The sequence below is a fragment of the Leiobunum rupestre genome, chromosome 5 (genome assembly GCF_980474605.1).
Source record: "Leiobunum rupestre chromosome 5, qqLeiRupe1.1.hap1, whole genome shotgun sequence".
Classification (NCBI taxonomy): domain Eukaryota; kingdom Metazoa; phylum Arthropoda; class Arachnida; order Opiliones; family Sclerosomatidae; genus Leiobunum; species Leiobunum rupestre.
In genome coordinates, this window is record NC_143388.1 from 17,085,738 (window position 1) to 17,108,580 (window position 22,843).

Below are 22,843 nucleotides of genomic sequence, written 5' to 3' on the forward strand. Positions count from 1 at the left end.
TTCTAGGAATATTTTAACACTTCTAGGAATATTTTAACACTTCTAGGAATATTTTAACAATTCTGGGAATATTTTAACAATTCTAGGAATACTTTCAAACTCTAGGAATACTTTCAAACTCTAGGAATACTTTCAAACTCTAGGAATACTTTCAAACTCTAGGAATACTTTCAAATTACCTATCAATTTTAAGAAGCATATATTTTAATAGACTTTCTGTAGATATTTTAAAGCGTTTCCTAGTTATTTTAGGAGAGACGTTTCCTATATATTTTACGGACATAGAATATTTTTCGGCAAAACGCGGGAGAGAATGCAGCACTTGTAGGTTCCAATCGGAGGGTTGAGTGTGAACACTGTAAAGGCGAACTCTGATGGTTCTTGTACCATCCCATCAACGGTACAAGAACCATCCCATCAACGGTACAAGAACCATCCCATCAACGGTACAAGAACCATCCCATCAACGGTACAAGAACCATCCCATCAACGGTACAAGAACCATCCCATCAACGGTACAAGAACCATCCCATCAACGGTACAAGAACCATCCCATCAACGGTACAAGTACCATCAGAGTTCACCTTTACAGTGTTCACACTCAACTCTCCGATTGGAAACTACAAGCGCTGCTTTCTCTCCCGTGTTTTGCCGAAAAATATATAGGAAACGTCTCTCCTAAAATAACTAGGAAACGCTTTAAAATATCTACAGAAAGTCTATTAAAATATATAGGATTCTTAAAATTGATAGGTAATTTGAAAATATTCTTTGAGTTTGAAAATATTCCTAGAGTTTGAAAATATTCCTAGAGTTTGAAAATATTCCTAGAAGTGTTAAAATATTCCTAGAAATGTTAAAATATTTCTAGAAATGTTATTTAGTTTTTTCCGGTTTGGCGCCCCCATACGCGCTTGTTCTTTTTTGTATGTTGTTTTTAGCCATCAGTAGATTATTTCAGATGGCGCTTTTTACTGAAATTACCTCACGACTGCTAGTTTTTGCTTGCATGTTAATTGTTAGGCTTAGCCTATTCGTCGGGGGTCTATTTTATTTCATATGTCTATTGTAGAGTCGCGTTTTTCGAAGAATCGGACAGATCGGATCATCGGATCACCTACAGAGTGCTTTTAATTCGAAACTCAATACGTCTCCAATGTATTTTGCATATTGATAAAAAAAACGGTAACTGTCATGGTGGCCACTATTAACACTACAGCTGTGACGTTACTAGTTTTCAAAATAGTATCAGACGAGAGCACTCTATGGATCGGATAGATTCAATGCCATCTCTAATAACAGGGACCTTTTCATAATACAGGTGGCAATGATAGAGCGGCCACTTGCTTTAAATTTTGAAAACTAAGAACTCATTGGGAAAACGGAACAGCTCGTTAGAAAGAATACTAAAAGAGTCTATCTACAAAAGGTAACAGCATTTGCTCGGCCGAGTGATAAGTCAGATCACTTCAATCATTTTTATCGTTATTGTAGTCGCGCCCCATCTACATAACCCTTTTAATTATTTTATTAAAGAGATCCCTCACTCACAACAGGGGAAGGCATAGGGGTCACAAAAAAACTGGTTTTGAAGCACACTGTAAGTCTGGATTTTATGTTACCCCTCTGCCTCCCCCTGTTGTCAGTGATGGATCCCTTTAAATTAAACAAATTCATCGTATCAAAAATATTAAAAAAACTATTCACCGATTATATATATTTTTATTTTAAGTTATAAATAAATTTCTTTCATTAACTTTATTTCCTGAATATTAGACCTTACCAGGGTGCGCTAGGAGAAAATAGAGAAATTAAAGTAGTCTGGGGACTAGTGTATTTTTCTCTACGAACCTTGGTCTGGGCACGGACTGTAAATTTACAGTCCGGGAGTCCGTGATCTGGGCATGGAAGAATAAGTAAAGGAAGAGAAATGGGAGCGCGCTTCTCACCCCATCCTAAAGGTTCACACCCACAGACGGGAGCGTTAGGGGGGGGGGAAGAAAACGGGGTTCCCAGGGTAAAATATTTGGGACGTTGCTTTGAGCTACATCATTTGGCGCCCTCTTTACATAGCGAGAAAACTTATTACTGGATTTCGAATTGAATTATTAATCCGTTCGGGAAATCATAACAATTGTGTTTAACTTCTGTTTTAGCTTTTTTATATTTGAGTGCGCTATTATGAATTATAATGATCATAACTATCACAAAATTAGAAACATAACAAAACGGACAATAAAATGGATCGAGAAAACATGATGATGTGATTTAAAATCATAATGCGTTGATATATCTTTACGATTGATTGCTTCAATCCATAGCAAAAGTAAATAGGGGGAGAAAGTCTGGCACTTGGGTCCAACCGCACGACGTCTTATTTGAGGGGTAAAATTTTTGGGCTTTGTAAATGTATTCCCCCACGCCTCTTTACAGGGACACAAAGGTATCAGTTGTCCTACGCCACGATGAAAAATAGTTCTCTATAAAATACGTGAATATTAAACTTTTGCTTTCGATAATTTGGTTAATTTAGTTCCTAAATAAAGTAGATATATGATAGAAACTAAAATGCGACATTTTAAAAATAATAACACGACTTTTGAAAAGAAATAAACCGTAACTAGAAAAACGCTCACTTAAATCGTGGAGAGCGTGGCGCCGTCTAAGAGCGGAGATCGGGACTAATTGGTATATCTACGATGCTAAGGCCTAACAATTTGCAAGTTTAACTGAAATAATAGATATAGCTACGAGCTTTTTTGTTTATTTTACAATTGATATAGTAATTATTAATTAAAATCAACCGTTATCGAAGGAAATAATGGTCAGCATTATTTTGACAGAGAGACTATTTGAAATCGCGAGGCGGTGACATGGTTGCCAGGGAATAAAATTCAAAATTTTCATCTTGAGCACGGACCGGAATACCACAAATGCACTACTTCGCGCGTAATGTGCTATCCTTATTGCTTAGAAATATCACGTGATCACTAGCTCTTTAAAAAGGGTGTTAAGCATGGTGGAAGGTAAAATCTGAAGGCAGTGATAGACTTTCTCCCCTGGGGGGAAGTCATTTCCGAAGCCCAAAAATTTTACCCCTCAAATAAGACGTCGTGCGGTTGGACCCAAGTGCCAGACTTTCTCCCCCTATTTACTTTTGGAAGTACGAACTTTGACAGCGGCCAGCAGTGAAAGAGTGAGCAAACCATAGCTTCAGCTAAGGCCAGTAGGAAAACATTTTATTATTTAAAATTAAAAATCTAAACTCATTTAAAATTTAAGTTAATATTTTAGAAAATTTTAAAAGTTAATACTGCTTTTTATTCATTTATTTATTTAATAATATTTAAAAAATATATAAAACGCAGGTTTTTATTTAAACTTGTTGATATGCCAGCACAGTGCCGGGCTGCCGGCAAATCAACAAGTTAATTTGAAGCGCCATCTAGCGGTGACTGTAAATGTGGCCTAGCCTAGCTGTCAAAATTATAGCAGACAAAACTATAAAATCTGACTTATCGAAAAACGTTGAAAAACATTATTCTTATGCGTATTTAACTTAAATATATTACTTAAAATGGCTAATGAAGATGATTTACCGTCTGAATTTGACGTTATTGTTCTGGGGACTGGTAAGTTTAGTTGAAGTCATTAATCTAAAAACATAATTTAACTCTGTAATGCACTTTTCAATTTCGCATTATTTTAATTCTTCAATTTCATTTCATTCAAATTAAAGGTATGCCTGAAAGTATATTAGCTGCTGCAGCAGCTCGTGTGGGTCAAACAGTTTTGCATGTCGATAGGTATTTCTAGCCTTCTATATTTTTAAATTTAAATATCTTTAGTATAACCACAAAAATATTTTAGAAATGAATATTACGGTGGCAATTGGGCAAGTTTTAACTTCGATCAACTCTTAGAGTGGGTCGAAAGGCAAAAAGTAGGATATAAATTACCCCCGTGTTCCAAAATACTTTTTAACTTTTAACATTTTCTTTATCAAGATTAGTGATGTTGCGAGCATCAATGAAGACAACATTAGTGAACTACTCAAGGAGGGAGAGCAATTTCTCTGTAATGGTCATCAGAAAACCGTATTTAACTTACAATCCAAGAAGTTTATTAGGTTTGATACCCATCAATGGATGTTTCATAGGATTTGCCGTATTGATTTATAAACTAAATTATTTTAGTGATAAAAATGAAATAAAAGATTCTGATGACTCAAAATCAGTGACATCTGCCGCTTCAGTTGCCCAAGAAGCAGAAGAGGAGAGTCAAGAGATTGAGGACAATCAGTCGGTCAGTAATGATGTTACAGAACTGGCTGGTAAGTTAGAAAAAGTGGAGGTGACAAAAAAAGAGCCCAAAGAGAAAAAACACGTTTGGACTATGGAGGAATTAAGTTTGCAGAGGAGAAAATTCAACATTGATTTATCTCCAAAAGTAAATATTGAATGAATATCTACTAAATCAATGAAAATTTGATTTAAATAAATTTTTCCAGCTTTTATTTTCAAGAGGGCCTCTTGTAGAATTGTTGATATCATCAAATATTGCTCGCTATGCAGAGTTCAAAAGTGCTACCAGAGTCCTAACGTTTATTGGAGACAATCTAGTGCAAGTTCCTTGTTCCAGAGCTGACGTGTTTAGCACAAAACATGTCACTGTTGTTGAGAAGAGAATGCTGATGAAGTTCATAGCTTTTTGTTTGGAATTTCAAAAGCATCCGGAAGAGTATCGCGGATACGAAGGAAAACCATTCAAAGAGTTTGTAAAGTCCAGAAAACTAACGCCTAATGTGGAGCATTATGTAATCCACGCAATTGCAATGGTTGATCCGGAATTGCCAACTCTTCAATCTTTAACCAGAGTTCAGAAATTTTTAGAGTCGTTAGGCCGATACGGGAATAGTCCTTTCCTTTGGCCAATTTATGGGTCAGCGGAGTTACCTCAATGTTTTTGTCGGTAAGATAACAGTTTCAATATACAGGGTGTTAACTAAAAAAACAAAAATAATTGAAAAACCTTTTTTTTTAAATTTCAAATTTCTATGGAACATTTATTTGTGCAAAATTAAATGACCTTGAACCATGTCCAGTGGCGTAAATAGGGCCCCCCGCAGACCCCGCGGCGCGGGGGGGCCCCCAAACGTTTATGATTAAAAACTGTGCTATTTTAAAGGCCCCCCCCCCCCCCCCGAGTCGTTTTTCGTGGGGGGGGGGGAGTTCCTAGTTACGCCACTGACCATGTCTTCAAGGTCTTTCAACCGTTGGGTTTACGGATTTGGTTCCAGTTAGAAAGTTGTTGCTCGCCATATTATTAGTTCAAATAACTTTGATTTATCAAATCAAAGTTATTTGAACTAATAATGTGGCGAGCAACAATTTTCTAACTGGAACCAAATCCGTAAATCCAATGGTTCTCGATATAGTTTTTGAATGACCTTGAACCATGTCTTCAAGGTCATTCAATTTTAAATGTCCCCTTGCACGAGGAATCCTACATAGAAATTTTAAATAATAATAATTTTTTGTTTTTTAGTAGACATCCTATACAGATGTCCACTAAAAAAAGATCCAGGGCGAATATCTCAGAAACCGTTTTCTCTAGGAATTTAATTTTTTATGTTAAGTAGCACGTGCAGGGGGCAAAGAAGAATGATAACCTAGATGACCTTGAACCATGTCTTCAAGGTCATCCAAAAACTATCTCGAGAACCGTAAGTTTTAGAAAGTTGGTTCCAATTAGAAAAGTGTTCCCCGTCACGTTTTATGCCTACATAGCGTGAACATGATCGGATTCGACCAATAGTAAGTCGAGAAAATTGGTACCAAAATCACAAAGGTCGTAAAAGGGAAAATTGCAAGACAGCGCTATCAAGGTCATACTAAAATTATCTCGAGAACCATTAGGTTTAGAGCAAAAATTCCGAGGGGTTGGTCACTCCACGAACTCGGTGTACACTGTCGTACCTCTGTCTTTGCTAATAAGAGTTCGTGAACTCTTTAAAATCCGTACCTTTAACAGTACTAAGTACGCGAACTCGGTGTGCAGGTCATCCGAGAGTGACTTACACCTCGAAAAATTCCAATTATAAAGTATAATTTAAAGTTATTAATACTTAAAATGTGACGAAGAACAACTTTCTAATTGGAATTTTTGCTCTAAACGTAATGCTTCTCGAGATAATTTTAGTATGACCTTGAAGACAATGGTTCAAGGTCATTCAATTTTCCAAATATTAAAATTTCCTACCATGATGCGATTGTCTAGCAAATTTTGATAATGTATACAATTTTCCCTTTTACGACCTTTGTTATTTTGGTAAAAAATTTCTCGACTTACTATTAGTCAAATCCGATAATGTTCACGCTATGTAGGCATAAAACGTGACGGGGAACACTTTTCTAATTGAAACCAACTTTCTAACACTTACGGTTCTCGAGATAGTTTCTGGATGACCTTGAAGACATGGTTCAAGGTCATCGAGGATATCATTCTTCTTTGGCCCCTGCATGTGCTACTTAACATAAAAATTTTAAATTCCTAGAGAAAACGGTTTCTGGGATATTCGCCCTGGATCGTTTTTTAGGTGGACACCCTGTATATGCATATGTATCTATAAAAGTGATAATTTACAGATTGTGCGCTGTTTTTGGCGGCATTTACTATTTGAACCGTTTGGTTGAAGGAATAATCTTAGATTCCGAAGGTAAATGCTCAGGAATAATTTCACGGGGAAAACGGATAAATTGCAAGTGGCTTATTATGGAACCAAGCTTCGCCCCACTCTCTTATTTACCAGATAACACTCATAAAAAGTAAGCGAGATTAGTTAAACTATGTATTCTAATAAAAATCTAATTTAAAATGTTTTGTTAGGATATCAAAAGGCATTTTTATAACTGATAAGTCCATAATGCCAGCTGAAAGAGAACAAGTATGGAAAATGAAAGCTTTATACTTAATTTGTGGTATTAATACATTTTACCTCTTAGCTTACACTTTTAAGGCTTCCACCTGAAGAAACAATTAAAAATGCTGCGACAATCCTTGAAGTGGGAGCTGGAGCTTGCGTTTGCCCTCCAGGATTAAGTGAGATCATTTCTGATTTTTTAAATTGAAATTTCCATCACTAAAAATTTGGTTTTGCCTGGATTTAGGCTTTTCTTAACCAATTAAAATGGGGTTTTTAAACTTAATTAGTCCTTTTTTGTAACTAATAACTATACTTAAATTGGAAATGCAGTTCTTCATCAAGAAATAAATAGATAGTGTACAACTCAAACAGGACAGTTTACAGATGAAAAATGATCAAATATCAAAACTTTTTCTTCAGTGGTGAATAAAATTATTACCCAATTTTAGTATTAACATCAGGCATAGTTTTATGTACTCCATGCTTCGTCGCATGTTCTTTAGAGGTTTAGAGGTTTATTTAAGCCGTACCAGAGTACACCCCTTAGAATCAGGGCGGCTCCAAATGGAGCACAGCAAGTAATTACAACAATAAAAACTGAACAAAAAATAAACAATATATAATGTAATGGATGAATTTTACTTAGTTTTTTATTTAGTTAAAAAAGAAATTAGATGGCTTATTTAAACAACATAGGGATAAATTTAGGAACAACCAAATATTTTCGACTTGAATAGGAGTTTTTCTCAGAACAATTCAAAACTAGCTAATTGAGTACTGACAATCTTTTACGATTCAATACTTTTTTAGACATAATATACACCAGTTGTAATTCTGGAGATGAAACGGCTGAACAGGACATGATACCTATTATGACTAAACTGTTTGATTATGATTCAAGTATGAATGAACTATTTTCAAATTATTTATATTTGGTCAAAATAATTTAATATTACAAAACAATTAGGTGACCAAAAACCAAAAGTGCTTTGGAGTTTATATTTCAATGAACTTGATCTGACAGGATTGAATCTTGCTGAGAAGTGTCCCTCAAATGTCTTTATTGTACCCACCCCCGATATTGAACAAGACTATGAGAATTCTATTGATAAAGTAAATGTCCATTGTATGACCAACTTGATAATTTAAATAATGTTTTTACTTTATTTACAGGCAAAAGCAATCTTTTCCATAATAAACCCAGAGGAAGAATTTCTGCCCAGAGCCCCTGATCCCGAAGAAATTGTTTTGGAGTCGGATGAATCCAATCCAAACCATAACCACGTGTCAACAGAACAAGCTGCAGAGGCTTTGGAAGAAGATAATTCAAATAAAGAGCCAAATACTAAAGCTGAAAGTTCTGAGGATATTAAAACTGCCTTAGAAGTGACGCAGGAACCACCTCAAAGAGAGCAAAGAAACATAACAGAAGAAGAAAGTGAAGAATGCTAAAAACTACCATTTACCATTCCAAAAAATATATTTAATTTAGTCATTTTTGTTAATTTAAAATGTAACAACACAAATTTTATAAGAGAAAAAATGTATTAGCAACTTAAAATTTATCTTTAACATTTAAATGTCTTAATTTTTTTTCTTCCATGTAAATTACATAGTTACATTCCGCCAGGGTACGCTAATGTTAACTACAGTGACTAAAGTACTATTACTCATTGTGATATCCAGTTTTGAATTTGATTGTGTTGACATCCTAATCAGGGCATCAATTGTACCAGCAATGCACCTGCATTCAATATGCATTTATATTACATTTAGGCTAACATTTAATAGATAAAAAAATGTAACCAACATAAGAGTTAAATTAATAATATTATGAAAAACTAAGGAATTATAAAATTTTAATAATAAAAATACATTAGGCATGTGCAAATACTCGGCTCGCAGCTCGAAAAGGGTTAGAGCCTCAAATCGAGGCCTAGGCTTTGGGTGAGGTACAAGTCCTAGGGGATTCTGATTTTAAATGTAGAACACGAAACCAAAACTACAAGTTACATAATCTAGGGTGCCCTAGCTGTTTATTGTCAGTTGTTTAGCGGTTCATAAATCCACTATTTCTTGTTGTAATCCCATGTATGGCCAGTTATTAATTTAGACTTCACAAATATCGCTTCAAATAAATGTAAAAACTCTGGCAGTAAATATTCTTTTAATGAAGAAATAGTAGAACCTAGTGATGAAAGCGAAGATTCTAGTTTAAATGATTCCTCATCTCATGAAAGTACGAGACCTGATGCAATACTGCCCAGTGGCTAATTATTCCAGTACTCGAAACCCCATTTTTAAGCTAAGCCTAATTATTCGAGTACTCAAAACCACTTTATGAGCTAAGCCAAAATGCTTGATAAAATTTAAAAGCTTGGCTTGATACTCTAAAAGTGAAATTTTTCATACACTAAGCTCTGCTCAAAACCCAAAAATCAAGGATCGCATATCCCTAAAATACATAGCTGTCAAGTGTGATAAAAGAATCTTGTAAGATTCTAAACGTTTCGTAGCTGATATTAGTTAGCTATAATGTAATTTTAATAAACCTTAAGAGTTTTTAGTAATATTATTAACTCTGGTATATTTATACTAAGACAAGAATCAATTTCTCAATTGTAACAAATATGGTGTACCCAATAACTCCCAAAGCAATGAGCCACACATCAAATGCCATTTCGCTCTTAGTTGCATTTCTAAAATGAAGAAAATAATTTTAGGAGTGAAATCTAGAAGTAGCTCTCACATTAAACTTCACTTTTTTAGCATGAAATGGAAAAGTCCTGGCAACGTAAATGATAAGAGAGTACAACATGTGGCACCGATAAAGGCCATCAAATTTGCAAAGTTAGGTACTCCAACTACAATTAATCCAGTAAGAGAAACTAATATGATCCTTAAAACAATCTGTGGAAGTAAATATGTAAATCAGATAACAAAAATCACAATTAGCAGATAACAATTTTCTATAAGCATGAAACCCCCTAACATGATGCTTTTTGACATTTAGGAAAATTTCTGAAAACAAAACTTTAAAATATGGAAAAAGTGATCAGAAATTGCCAATACCGTTGTTTTGCTTAATTAAATCGATTTTAGAACATTTTAAAGGAATTTTTCATGAGCATGTTCAAGTGCATGATGATAACTGAAATTTTTTTTACCACCAGTTAAATGTTACTGTATTGAGGATTCTTTTTACTGAGAGCTTCTCAAGATTCTATGATGATGTCACTCTGTGAATAGCTCTTAGCAGACTAACAAATAGTGGTATTTTTATGGGGGTTCTTGGATTGGGAGTCCTGGTAACAATAGACCCTTTTTTAATTATTTATTTCAAGGGTCCCAGTATTTATTTTGAGTCACCCGGACTGCCCCTAATTGCTCTCAGTAAAATATTTCTCAGAGATATATATTATAAATATTATCAGTTTATTACACATCTCTTAAGCGAAAAATAGATCCATCTAGGCTATAAGCTAAAGCTTTGGGAATTTCCACCCTTCCCTCCAACATATCTTAGTAGCATACACCTCACCATAGCTGAAAATTTACACCTAACAATGAAAAATGTGAAAATTGCACTTCACTAAAATAATCCTCTACAATACTTTTATAATATCACTGTAATCATGTATTTTGCAATGCAAGATTTTTTGTTCTGATAAGTATTTTGAAAAATCAGTGGGGTCTTGCAAAGGGGCATGTTTCAAATGAATATGGGATACAGATATATTAAAAATATTTTGATTTTAAGTACCATATGAATAGCCTTGCTTCGGCTTTCAGAAAAAATTTGTTCCTGAATCATGGACGTTACAGGAAACATCATAACTAATGGAGAAACAAAAAATTATATAAGGGCGCAACTCACAAACTAATTTTTGGTTTACCTGGATAACAGAAGAATAACGAGAGGCAGAGACACAAGGTTACAATATTTGCAAAATTAATTCCATTTCCTTTCGGAAGATTTAAAGTGATTACGGCATTTGTTTCAGAGCCAAATGACTAAAAATTTCAAAAGGTTTTATATATAAATCACAGATGTCTCTAGGTCAATTTTTCATATTCATCTTACCATATAACCACAAACCCCAAAGAATATATACAACAAAGTTACGCAAAACAATGTAAGTACGAAATATCTAAAATGCAAATATTGGCATAAAAAACGTGTCCATTTTCCGTATTTATATATATCCTACTTATTAAATTTTGCCCTGATCTCTTCAGACAAGGAAGATTCTAGTGACAAAATCATCCCAGCACCCTCAAAACAATATATAGCAACGGCAAAGAAAAAAGGGAGCCCTTCGAGCGAGAACTCTCGAGGATGGAATCTTATTTTTGTAAAATTAACATTTTACACAATCTTTAAGACTAATGAAGTGGTAAAAGAAAAAAATCTTACGACTTGACTTCGTGAAAGTGCTCAAAATCAAACCAAAAAACCACGATAAATGCAAAAACGTTTGAAACTTGGGCAAAAAGACTAAAGGAAGGCAACATTATTTAGTCACTTCATTCAAGTATGTAAATATTAAATTTGAAATACCTAAAAAGTGCTAGGCTATGCAAATGTTTTAGCAAGGTCAGTGGTAGTAAAGGAACTAACAAAAAAATTAGCCAGTGATTTCTAAAAAAAATGCCAGATTGTGCTCAGTTCAAAAGAATAACAATAATGCAAAAATGTTAATATTTACTTGGACATGATGCCCCATATATTTGTGAGATTCTCCGAAATAAAAACTAGGTATGCACAGCAGAATCCTAACATTTAAATTGGAATTTAGTGATACAAAAGTGAAACTCTTAGCGTTTTCCATTCGAAGTACTGCTTGAGATTTGCAGTCTCACCCCTACTGATAGTGAAAAGGGGGCATAATAATAAATATTTGAGTTCATTACAGCAATGAAAAGGAACATGCTGTAATATACTAGATATTCAATTACTAAATAGGTTTATTTACAAGCTAAGTTCAAGCACAATCTCCAAAGTCCTAAGTTGTTCCGCTCAAGCTTTTCATGTGGAACATGCCATAATTGCTTGGGGCAGTTCTGAGTAAGCAAATGCAACATGAAATGCTTATACTGGGGAGGTTTGATCTCATAGTGCAATTGAACAACAAATGGAAAATGCTAATAGTAATAAAGAGTGGTTTTAGTAGCCAATAAATATTATATTGCCTTATGCGAATGAGAGTAGATCAACCAACCACCCAGAGAAAATATACCCGCTTCCAACCCAGGACTAAGTTAGTGTAAAGAAAAAGAAGCAATTAACAGTAAAGAAGTACCAATAGCCATGAAAAATATAGAATTTAAAATTACCTAGTTGAGATACTAAAATTATGAAATCCACTAGCCATTTCCCAGCTTTACCAAATGTATGGTAAGCAACATCACCATAGTTGAGATCTTTGGTATATGTTATCTGTATAAAAGTGAAGATATACATATTGGATTTGAAAGCTATGGGTTCCTTTCGTCTATCCCTCCCACCACTACCCTAATAAGCTACTGGTGAAGTAAATGGCCGTTTACTTTTGGGTTTTCCCAAATTTCTTCTTCAGAAAGAGATTCTTCAATATTACCATTGCTATTTGTATCCTTCAATGGAACTAAAGAATACTTTCTCCTTAGGATAATATACTTGCAATCAATGATTAGCAACATTGCTTTTATGCTAAAAGATGAATATAGTTAAAAAAACTTGAAATCCTATATCAAAAAATTCTAATGGTGTTTTCCATCTCAGCTCTCACAGCAAATTTTTAGTATGCCTCTGTATTACATTAAGATTAAATTTTTTCAATGAGATCTTGTTTCACATGAAAGCTACAGATCATCTTGTTAAGAAAATACCTTTAAGCATAAGTCAGTGTTGAAAATAGGCTGTTGAAAAATTAGCATTATGTTTATTATGTTACTTATGCTTTAAGGTATACTTATAAGGAATTTAAGAAATTATGCTGCCAAGTCACCAAAGTGCAGTGTTTGTTGGAGAGTCGTAAATGGAAAACACAATCAAGTTTTACCTAAATATGGCCACCAATGTCATAAGTACAACACCTTCGATAATTCCACTCTTTGAAAATAAAATTTTTATTATTATAACAGAATTTTTTTAGAAAATGATCACCAATCATCTGACATATGGTTCATTGCTTACTTCTTTAAAAGCAAAAGGCAGACCAAGAACTCCAGCGCCAATAAAAGAGATAAATATATTTGCAGTTACTTTTAAAACACTTTTGGTTCCGATAGACCCTCCTTCACTTATATTTCTCCCCATTTTAATATACAAATGTTAAATTAAAACTAAAAAATAATTTAAAATTTACACAGTTTACATGGTGATACTACAGGCGAACACTGCCGCCATGGACTAAATAATGTATACACAGGGACGGTTCGCAAGCCGTACTCTCCTTTAAAAAAAGGCAACAGAGTTTTGTTAAATGTCTTTCCCTCTTCCACCCCCTCCTCCGGCAAGCTAGCCGAGTCAAACGTCATAAAACGGAAAAGGATGTGCCGCTATCTTTTGGCAGTAGTTTGAATTTTTCTGTAAATTTTCGTCTGCTAACAAATAAACGGTTTCTTTGAAGACATAGCCTAGTTAAGAAAAGGATTGAACTTTTAATATTTGAAATATACTTTTAAGAAAAGTGATTTGCAAAATAATAATTATGAGAAACAAATTGTGTGTTTACCCTGCTTGTAAAAGTGACTCTAGGTATTATGATAAAGAACATATGAAAGACGTTTTCTTTATACCTTTTCCCAAGGCTAAGAAGAGTTTTGATAAGTGTCAAAGATGGATAATTTGGTTAAATCGAAGTGACTACCCATTAGACAGAGTAAATAGTAATACATACTTATGTTCAAACCATTTTGTGGGTGGTAAGGGACCATCGGAACAGTTTCCAGACCCAATTCATAATCATTCTGTGAGTACTATATTTACTAAAATTAATTTGAATGAGATTAAAGAATAAGGTTTTGTTTTTGTAGGAGTATGTATCAATACTGAAACGCAACATTACATCTGCAACGGCTATGGTGCAAAATGTTCCACAAGAAACTTTGTTGTACTCCGTTAATGGCAAGGAGAATTTAAAAAAACCACAAGTACCGCAGCTAAACCTATTACAGGACGGAGATAATTCTAGCACTAAAACTCATTTAGATGACTTTTTATCCGACTGCACAAATATGGACACAACTGAATTTCATGATAGTAGTATTCCTGCCCTCAATTTAAATGATCTGGTTGCGGGTTTCTCTCTGCCATTTGAGTGGGCAATGAGTCGGGTGAAAGATGGCCTGAAATTTTATAAATTTAAGGAAGGGACCGATACTGTTGTGTTTTCTGTCAAACTGGATGAAGAATTATCTACCAAGTATGAAATCTTTGGGAAACTACTTGAAAATATTGATGTCTACAAACTTCCTTTTAAAATAAACTCCAAAGAAAATTTGAAACGTGTGCTGATCTTGTTAAACGGGTACAATCTATGCGGTGGAAATGGAGACATTGCTATGGCTAATATTTTTGAAAACCGGCCACAAAATAATGGATATAAAAATTCTGTTACTGGAGCTATTCACAGTGTGACTTGTGAATTACTATTGAAAGACAGTCTCCGGAGAAGGTGTTTCTTTTGCGCCAAACAACGTTTAAGTTTTCAAGTTACACTAAGTAGGAAGAAAAAGAAAACCGAAACTAGTATTACCAAGTTTTCAAATCTAAGTAAAGTTGAGTTAGAGCAGAAACTTAGAAAGAGTAAAAATTTTGAGATTAATGTTAAAAGAAAACTTGAAAGGCTACAACGCAAAATGATGAAACAAATAACAAAAAAGGGAAAACAGATAGAAGTATCGGACCAAGATCATGAATACCTTTTAAAGATATTAGAGGAAGGAGTCAATTTGGAGCATGACAAACAAAATAATGATTTCTCTCGGCTTTTTTTAAGAACGCAACTAAAAATGTTAACTCAAAAGGATAAGAACAGACGGCGATGGCACCCTCTTGTAATACAATGGTGCTTATTCATGTACGCTAAAAGTCCAAGTCTTTATAAGTCCCTCAATGAATCTGGAGTCCTTATACTTCCATCAAAAAGTACACTAGCTCGAAATGCTAGTAGCCTTGGTGCAACTCCAGGTTTTCATAATGATGTTTTCGCTAAAATGAAAAGCGATTTTCTTTCATCTAAAAAATTTGATCACGAAGATTACTTTGTAATTGTTGCGGATGAAATTAAAGTTGAAGAGGATTTGGTCTACAGGGTGGAAAGCGGAGATGTTATTGGATATGTTCATTTGAACGAAACTGACCAAAAGCTATCGGAATTGCAGTCCAAACTCTATAAAGAGAAGCCTTTAGCTTCACATATTCTCCAGTTTATGATCAGAGGTATAACCAATGGTTTTCAACGCCCTTTCGCACACTTTGCGACACATTCTTTAACTGCAGAAACTTTAGACTCATTATTATGGGAAGCGTTACAAAAACTAGAACTTTCAGGGTTCCAAATTTTGTGTGTTGTAGGTGATGGAGCTGCAACTAACCGCAAGTGTTTCAACTTGAATTGCAAGGAGCATCCATTCAAATGCAAAAACCCATTTGATGCAACCAGAGATATTTATTTCATATGCGATGTGCCCCATTTAATAAAAACTGTACGTAACTGCCTTGAAAGAAGCAAAGAGATTGGTGGCTCACGAATAATGCAAATAAATGGAGAAAAATTAACTTGGAACATTCTACAAAATTTGTTTAAAAAAGATATGGATCAACCTGGAAATCTAAGAAAACTACATAAACTTACATCGGACCATTTATACTTGGAAAACCGCATGAAAGTTAAACTAGCCACTCAGGTACTGAGTAAGTCAGTAGAAAATGCACTTAAGGCCGAGCATGGGGAGGACCATAAGGAATTGACTAGATTTGTTGGTACCTTCAACAAATGGTTTGACCTAATGAACGTGGGTCATTTGTATGAAGGTTATCATTCGAGAAACCCAGACCTAAATCCTTATACAACTAAAAATGATCGAAGACTTAAAGTAAATACTCATATTATAGAACAAAAATGTTGTGAATGTAATAAAAATTATTATATTTACAGTGGCTAACTGAAGATTTCCTTGGATACCTTGACGAGTGGGAAGACTATGTAAACCACTTGGATGTAAAGCCTGATCAAAAGAAACGAATGCTGCTCAGCAGAGAAACACTTTCTGGGTTACGACAAACTAGTAGGCTCTTTAAGATAAATACCTTGACAACGTGTAACAAATTTTTAATCATTACAGCACATGCGATGCTGGAAATAATCCCTTTTCTACTTGAAAAGGGAGCAACTTTTGTCCTCACTGCAAGGCTAAATCAAGACCCAGTAGAGCAGCTATTCAGCAAGCATAGGCAAGCTTGTAAAGCTGGCTCCAAACCAACAGTTTATCAGTACTCACGTAATGGTCTAAGGCTACAAACACTCAAGGAAGGAAATGTTATTGTGAAATCTATTGGTTCAAACACAGAAACCAATAAAGGTAAAAACATGTTTATTGAAAATAGTGAACCTTTAACTTTTGCATTATAAAAAATACCTTAATTTTTTGGACTATTGCATTTATAAATTTATCACAGTTTTATGTTTAATTTTGTACTTATTTCATTTTTAACTGCTGTTTCAGCTTTAGCACGTGTGTTTTCCTTTGAAATACTCTTTGTTTGCATTCTTTTATTTCTTGCTTGACACTTTATGTTGATCCTAATTTTTTTTGTGTGCCCATTGCCAGCAGTGTTAATAGATGTTGAAACAATTGTTTGGAAAATTGATTCGCCCTTCTCTTCACTCACTTCAGCTTGTTGGCAAATTTCATTCCATTGCATTTTTAAATTTCCATCTTCTTTTATCGAATTAAGAGTCCTATTTTTTTTTTGGGCTACATAGGTGTTGTTGTAATATTTAACTATGTGAGTGAATATTTGGGTGAACAATTCAAATGCTTCCCTTGTTGGGTATTTGAGCCCATTTCTGTTTTGTCGATCAATCCAGTCCCTCAGTGTTTTATCCACATTTTCAACATTCATTTCTCTCATAACCCTTCCAATTTTATGACTTTCTGGTGATTTTGAAGGTTTGAGTAGTTTGTTTAATATTGCACCACTAACGTAATATAATATATCACTATTTTCTTGATCACCTTTTATCACATCTGCTTCTTCTTTCAAGATCCTTTTCGCATTTAACATTAAACTGTTATACAAAGGCCAAAGAAAATGTTTTATGCCTTTTTCTTTTTCAGAGTCGCTTAATTCAAGCTGCAAAAACAGTTGAAAAATTACTTCAAATAATTGGATAATACAAATTAGTAAAACTACCTCGGTTTCGGTATCTGTTTGAATAAGTGGGATCAAACTAGACAAGAATAAAGTTTTATGCTTTTCATAAATGTTATCCTCTCTCGTTTTGGTGAATATATCTTCATAATAGCTTTTCAACTGTGTATATATTTTAGATTCTTTGGGAATAAAAGTGAGCCAAGACATGAATTTGGCTTGGTTATCGTCACTAACTAATTTCTTTAAATCGTCCAATGATGTAATGGCTTCAGTCCATGCAGTATCGAAAATGTTGTCATATGATACAACTAAAAATATTACAAACATTAGTATCACGCGTAAATAAAAGGTCTCCAATTCCAGGGAAAACCTTACCAGATATTAACTGATTTTTTAAAGGCTCTTTCTTCTTTCTCACAGTCTTTTTCTTTCTGAAATATAAAGTAATTAAAATAAACAACTGAAAAACTATAATAAAAGTGAAGGAGCAATATCTTACTGAGAAGTCGATGCATCATCATTTAGGACATTGATTAGGTCTGATTTTGAAATTACTGATGCTTTTTCTTCATTTAAATCATAATTGATATTTGAATCTATACATAGTTTTATTAAATTAAAGATTTTAAATATTCAAATTAACATTACCATTTGATATATCATCAAATATATGCACAGCAGAACGATTCTTAATTCCAGAAAGAACTTTTCCTTGAACTACTTCCCTTTCAATGTCACTATCTGTAACCTCTGCTTGTTCTACAAGTTCATTCCAATTTAAATTTCGAAAGTCGTCATCATCTTGAAAATAAATGAAACCATTAGCATTTAGCAATGATTTTAAAGTTCGAAAAGTTTTGTGCATCACACTAAGCCTTGTCACTAAAATTAACTAACCAATTTCGCCATCGCTTAAATCCAAGTTTTTGCTTTTTTTCTTCTGTGGTGATATATTGAACAACGTTTCGTAGTTATGAGATGAAAAGTTCATTATTGTAAATACAATAAATTTAAATATACCTACATTAATAAAACCTTAATTTCGAAATCGGCCATATAGTATTTTCAAAAGCGACTACTGCTATTTTTGCATTCCCATTTCCCACCATACGTTTATTCCCCCTGATTCCCCTCCCCCCTTGACTCACTTTCCCTTTAGTTCCGGGAAGAGAAGCTAGAGGGCACATTTAGCAGTCGTTAGCCGACAAAATTCCGTTGCGAACCGTCCCTGTGTATACATTATTTAGTCCATGCTGCCGCTAGTGACCAGTTTTAGCAGACGATTTTAATGTGTGATTATGTGATAGTTTTCACATCATTGAGCGCCCCACAGTGGCAGCTGTAAATTATTCCTACATTTCGGTGCTTGAAAAGGATTATTTTCTTTTTCTTTGACAAATTTTATTAAATATCTAAAAGCAAAATTGTTTGCATAAAACAATAAAATATTAAAATGTAATCAAAAATTTATTGACAACGATGGGATTCGAACCCATGCCCCGAATAGGGACTGGTGCCTAAAACCAGCGCCTTAGACCACTCGGCCACGTTGCCTTCGAACGTCGAGAGGTAACAAAGTAAATTTAAACCAATACTAGTTAAATATATCATTCTGGATTGTGCGCCTATATTGAAAATATAAAAATTTAAAAGGGAAAAATAAAACGGTACCAACTACAAAGTCATACATTACAATAATTAAGAGATTAAATAAGTAACGTTCAGTGCAATGGTAGATCTTGGTGCAGTGGCGTAGACAAGGGGGAGGGACTTTCCGGGTCTAGACCTCCCCTATGAGCCTACCTTTGACTGTACTAAATTTCCACCCCCATCTCGACCCCTCTTAACACTCACATAGTTCGACCCCCAACCCCCCTTGACGAATTCTTCGACCTCCCTAGCTGCATGGAGAGTCTCTTTCTCCATGCTAGCTGTTACCGCCAAACCATTGATCTGCAAAATTGACTATCTCCCCATGTAGTCAAGCTATGGATTCCCCCACGAATATTCTCCGTAAAAGAATCTATTTCTTGAATATTTCCGATATTTCTTCAATATTTCCGATATTTCTTCAATATTTCCGATATTTCTTCAATATTTCCGATATTTTTTAAATTCAATTCAATTTAATTCAATTTTTATTAGGAATTTTTGAGGATGTTACAAGTTGATGGCACCGGGGCTAAGTCATCTAGCGACTTGTGCCCCTCTTGACGACGTTACAATAAATACGTAATTAAATTAAATCGTACAAGATAAAAAATAGTTCGATATTTCTTCAATATTTTCTATATTTCTTCAATATTTTCTATATTTCTTCAATATTTCCGATATTTCTTCAATATTTCCAGAGTTCCAGAAATATCAAAAATAAGACAAGATTTCCAAAAACATCAAAAATATTTCTAGATTTCCAGAGATATCGAAAATAGAGTAGTAGCACTCCGTAGCTTTGGCCATGGCCGCCATTGTGAGCGCGAATTTTTTATGAATAGGAAAAAGCATGGGTGACGTCGTGTGACGTAGCACTGCCATTACTATATATTTCCTAAGGATTTGTGTGTAGTCTCACGTACAGTGTAGCCGATGCCGATGCCTATGCCGCCGTGTCGCGCATACCTCTTCAACGGTTAGGGCTAGAAGAGTCAATGATATCTCGTTCGAATATACATGCATCGCCATTGATAGCCTTTCATAAAGTTTTGAAATCGAAGCCCAAGAAGTTGGGCATTTGCCCAATTTACCGTTTTCGGTAGTTTGGCTTTGTGTGGTTGATATTTTGTTAAAAATTAAGTCCGGTAACGTTAAAAAAAATATTATTGGATAGGTTAGGATTCATCTGAACTACAACTTCGGTTATATCAGTAAATATTAATGATAAGTAAGGTTTTCGGGGTAATTTAAGGAACCCCAATGTTCGTGGTTTTATATTTCCGCCTGAAAGTCGACATAACGTTCCTTAATTTAAGTCCGATTTTCATGAAAGTTATATTTTTGAATAGCTGTGGTTTCCATATATCCTAGAATTGTTAAATCGATTCTTCAAGATCTTGGATATATATAATATCAAGTTATTGCATGACTTATTAATAATGCCAATAATTGATTACGGCAACCTTCTATATATGAACGGACCTAAATTATACATCAGGAAACTTCAAGTAATCCACAATAAATGTGGTAAATTTATGTTGCATAAAAATAGAAGATCATCTGCAACAGAAATGCGTGCGGAACTGGACTGGATGACACTGGAACAGAGATACATTTGGATGCTTCTAACTTTCATGTTCAGGGTGAATATATCAAAAGTACCAGAATATATTCTGGACTTATTTGAAAAAAATGTACATCATAAGTACAGTACTCGTGAGAAACTGACTAACTTCTCTCTGGCCCCTAAGGTCAATAAATTCAGTAAGCAAAATCTGAGTGTCTCTGGGGTAAAATATTGGAATGAACTGCCCAGAGATTTAAAAAATAGTCAATCATTAGGGAGTTTTCGTCAGAATGCTAAAGACTACGTAATTGGACAATTTTATCATTTTTGGTATATCTCTTAGATTTAATTTAATTTGAATGTAATGGATCCCTCTGTAAAAAAGTTTTTTCAACTTAGTAGGATTTATCCAATAAAAGCTTATTTTATTTTTATTATTTTTATAATTGCAATTTCGTTGCCTAATTTTAATTATTAGTAAGGTTTTTGGACAGCGTATAAGTACCCCCCTCAACTTCTAACATTGGAAATACGCGTACTGGTTATAGAGACTTTACGCGAATTTATCTCAGGCATTTTCCAAGGCCGTTCTAATACGACCCAAAGTAACAAATAAGTGTGACACTTATCGGAGTAATACGCGATGCTTACAACGTGTGACCTGAAGTAACAAATAAGTGTGACACTTATCGGAGTAATACGCGATGCTTACAACGTGTGACCTGAAGTAACAAATAAGTATGCCACTTATCGGAGGCCGTTCTAATATGACCAAAAGTAACAAATAAGTGTTACACTTATATTTCCGCCTGAAAGTCGGCATAACGTTCCTTAATTTAAGTCCGATTTTCATGAAAGTTATATTTTTGAATAGCTGTGGTTTACATATAACCAAGAGTTGCAAATACGTTCCTTAATTTTAATTCTAAGTAAGGTTTTTTGTAAATCCACGTGTTTATAGAGGTCTACGCGCCAGTTTCCTTCTGGCGTTTTTCAAGGCCGTTCAGACTTCAGAGTGCGCCGCGCTATCAACGTATGACCAGAAGTAACAATTAAGTATGACACTGATCGACCTAGTCTTCGGCGCATGATCAGAAGTAATAAGTGTGATCAGAAGTTACAAATAAGTATGAAACTGATCGAACTAATCTTTGCCTAAGGTGGTGCCTTGGGTATTAGCCTAGCTGATTATTATTATTATTATTATTATTATTATTAACCAGAAGAAATAAGTGTGACACTCAACGGCTGACTAGTAGTAACAAATAGGTGTGATCAGAAGTAAAAAATAAGAGTGACACTGATCGAAGGAATCTTCGGTGCTTTCAAAGTATGACTAGAAGTAACAAATAAGTGTAAATTTGTATATATGTGTGACCGTGGATATATTTTGGTTGTGATACCGGCGTTGCAGGTTGCTGTGAATAGCTCAAACAAACTTAACACATTAGAAGGATTGTGTGTATTCTGACCGTCGTACGTATTGTTTATTTATCTAGAGAGGTTATCTACAAAGCCGCATAGGCCGACTTATGCGTAGACTTACAGAATCGCGGGATTAAAAATGAACAGAATATAAAAATATAAAAAAAATAACATAAAAGTAAGGATAAAAAAAAATAGTAATAATAATGAGATATATACAAATAATTAAAAGAAAAAAGCAAAGCCAACATTAAGAAACAAATGAACAAACGAGAAAAAAATAATTATGAGATCATGACCAGGCAGATAAAATAATGTTCAGATAATAAATAGCGGAATTTGTGATAATTATCTGTCTAGATTTCCAATATTTGTTTTTATTTCTCGATATTTCCAATATTTCTTTCGATTTCTCGATGTTTCCAATATTTCTTTGGATTTCCTGATTTCCAGAAATATTAAAAATATTTCCGTTTATTTCTCTAGATTTCCAACATTTCTTTGAATTTCTCGAGATTTCTAATATTTCTTTTGATTTCTCGAGATTTCTAATATGTCTTTGGATTTCTCTAGATTTCTAATATTTCTCTAGCTGTTTTTCTAGATTTCCAGAAATATCGAAAATATTTCTAATATTTCTCTACTCTCTAGCTGTTTTTCTAGATTTCCAGAAATATCGAAAATATTTCTAATATTTCTCCTGTATTTCTAGATTTCCAGAAATATCGAAAATATTTATAATATTTCTCCTGTATTTCTAGATTTCCGGAAATAATTATTTCGATTTCTCAATATTTGTACACCAGATTTCTTAAAGGGAAAAGAACCTCCAACGCGTTCTTTATGGAAGACCCTATAAATTTCCTTTATTCCCTATTTCCCTTCACAATCAGCGATTATCAGCCAT

At 34.1% G+C, this 22,843-nt stretch overlaps 3 protein-coding genes and 1 non-coding gene across 6 annotated transcripts; 1 reads left to right on the forward strand and 3 right to left on the reverse strand.

The window, feature by feature from the left end:
• Positions 1-3,416: 3,416 nt before the first annotated feature.
• On the forward strand, positions 3,417-9,063 carry Rep (Rab escort protein). The gene is made up of 12 exons (XM_090176001.1): positions 3,417-3,632; positions 3,740-3,806; positions 3,871-3,943; positions 4,008-4,129; positions 4,197-4,449; positions 4,511-4,971; positions 6,648-6,827; positions 6,889-6,946; positions 7,005-7,101; positions 7,736-7,825; positions 7,893-8,038; positions 8,099-9,063. The coding sequence occupies exons 1-12, from the start codon at positions 3,578-3,580 to the stop codon at positions 8,375-8,377; spliced, it is 1,881 nt and encodes a 626-aa protein (XP_090032127.1). The 5' UTR covers positions 3,417-3,577; the 3' UTR covers positions 8,378-9,063.
• Positions 8,393-13,314, reverse strand: LOC149943659 (uncharacterized). Its single transcript, XM_090176002.1, has 14 exons — positions 13,104-13,314; positions 12,970-13,019; positions 12,476-12,617; positions 12,263-12,365; positions 11,635-11,701; positions 11,487-11,567; positions 11,343-11,423; positions 11,137-11,271; positions 11,010-11,076; positions 10,822-10,939; positions 10,689-10,762; positions 9,687-9,835; positions 9,565-9,624; positions 8,393-8,669 (listed from the first exon to the last, which is right to left on the reverse strand). The coding sequence occupies exons 1-14, from the start codon at positions 13,224-13,226 to the stop codon at positions 8,534-8,536; spliced, it is 1,386 nt and encodes a 461-aa protein (XP_090032128.1). The 5' UTR covers positions 13,227-13,314; the 3' UTR covers positions 8,393-8,533.
• Positions 13,315-13,503: 189 nt separating this feature from the next.
• Positions 13,504-18,544, reverse strand: LOC149943660 (uncharacterized). 3 transcript variants are annotated; one of them, XM_090176005.1, is made up of 9 exons: positions 18,189-18,544; positions 17,940-18,092; positions 17,791-17,887; positions 17,667-17,722; positions 17,331-17,599; positions 17,153-17,270; positions 13,810-17,071; positions 13,645-13,720; positions 13,504-13,546 (listed from the first exon to the last, which is right to left on the reverse strand). In XM_090176005.1, exons 1-7 carry the CDS (start codon positions 18,280-18,282, stop codon positions 16,587-16,589), a joined length of 1,272 nt encoding a protein of 423 aa, XP_090032131.1. In that variant the 5' UTR covers positions 18,283-18,544; the 3' UTR covers positions 13,504-13,546; positions 13,645-13,720; positions 13,810-16,586. The 3 variants fall into 3 exon arrangements, with proteins under 3 accessions (XP_090032131.1, XP_090032130.1, XP_090032129.1); XM_090176004.1 differs by having other exon boundaries at positions 13,810-13,897; positions 13,978-17,270; XM_090176003.1 differs by having other exon boundaries at positions 13,810-17,270.
• Positions 18,545-18,762: 218 nt separating this feature from the next.
• TRNAL-UAG (transfer RNA leucine (anticodon UAG)) lies at positions 18,763-18,845 on the reverse strand. Its single transcript has one exon. It is a non-coding gene; the product is annotated as a tRNA-Leu (tRNA).
• Between the last annotated feature and the right edge of the window lie 3,998 nt (positions 18,846-22,843).

What these genes read in the sequence shown, in the direction of transcription:
- Rep (XM_090176001.1), top strand. Translation starts at nt 3,578, where the DNA reads ATGGCTAATGAAGATGATTTACCGTCTGAATTTGACGTTATTGTTCTG. An exon ending in CAATCCAAGAAGTTTATTAG is followed by an intron (nt 4,130 to 4,196) that starts GTTTGATACCCA and finishes AAATTATTTTAG; the next exon opens with TGATAAAAATGAAATAAAAG. An exon ending in TGCCAGCTGAAAGAGAACAA is followed by an intron (nt 6,947 to 7,004) that starts GTATGGAAAATG and finishes TTTACCTCTTAG; the next exon opens with CTTACACTTTTAAGGCTTCC.
- LOC149943659 (XM_090176002.1), bottom strand. Translation starts at nt 13,226, where the DNA reads ATGGGGAGAAATATAAGTGAAGGAGGGTCTATCGGAACCAAAAGTGTT. An exon ending in TGCCTTTTGCTTTTAAAGAA is followed by an intron (nt 13,020 to 13,103) that starts GTAAGCAATGAA and finishes TTATTTTCAAAG; the next exon opens with AGTGGAATTATCGAAGGTGT. An exon ending in AATTTTAGTATCTCAACTAG is followed by an intron (nt 11,702 to 12,262) that starts GTAATTTTAAAT and finishes TTTAAATGTTAG; the next exon opens with GATTCTGCTGTGCATACCTA.
- LOC149943660 (XM_090176004.1), bottom strand. Translation starts at nt 18,282, where the DNA reads ATGAACTTTTCATCTCATAACTACGAAACGTTGTTCAATATATCACCA. An exon ending in GATGATGCATCGACTTCTCA is followed by an intron (nt 17,723 to 17,790) that starts GTAAGATATTGC and finishes TTTATATTTCAG; the next exon opens with AAAGAAAAAGACTGTGAGAA. An exon ending in AAAAAATCAGTTAATATCTG is followed by an intron (nt 17,600 to 17,666) that starts GTAAGGTTTTCC and finishes TAATATTTTTAG; the next exon opens with TTGTATCATATGACAACATT.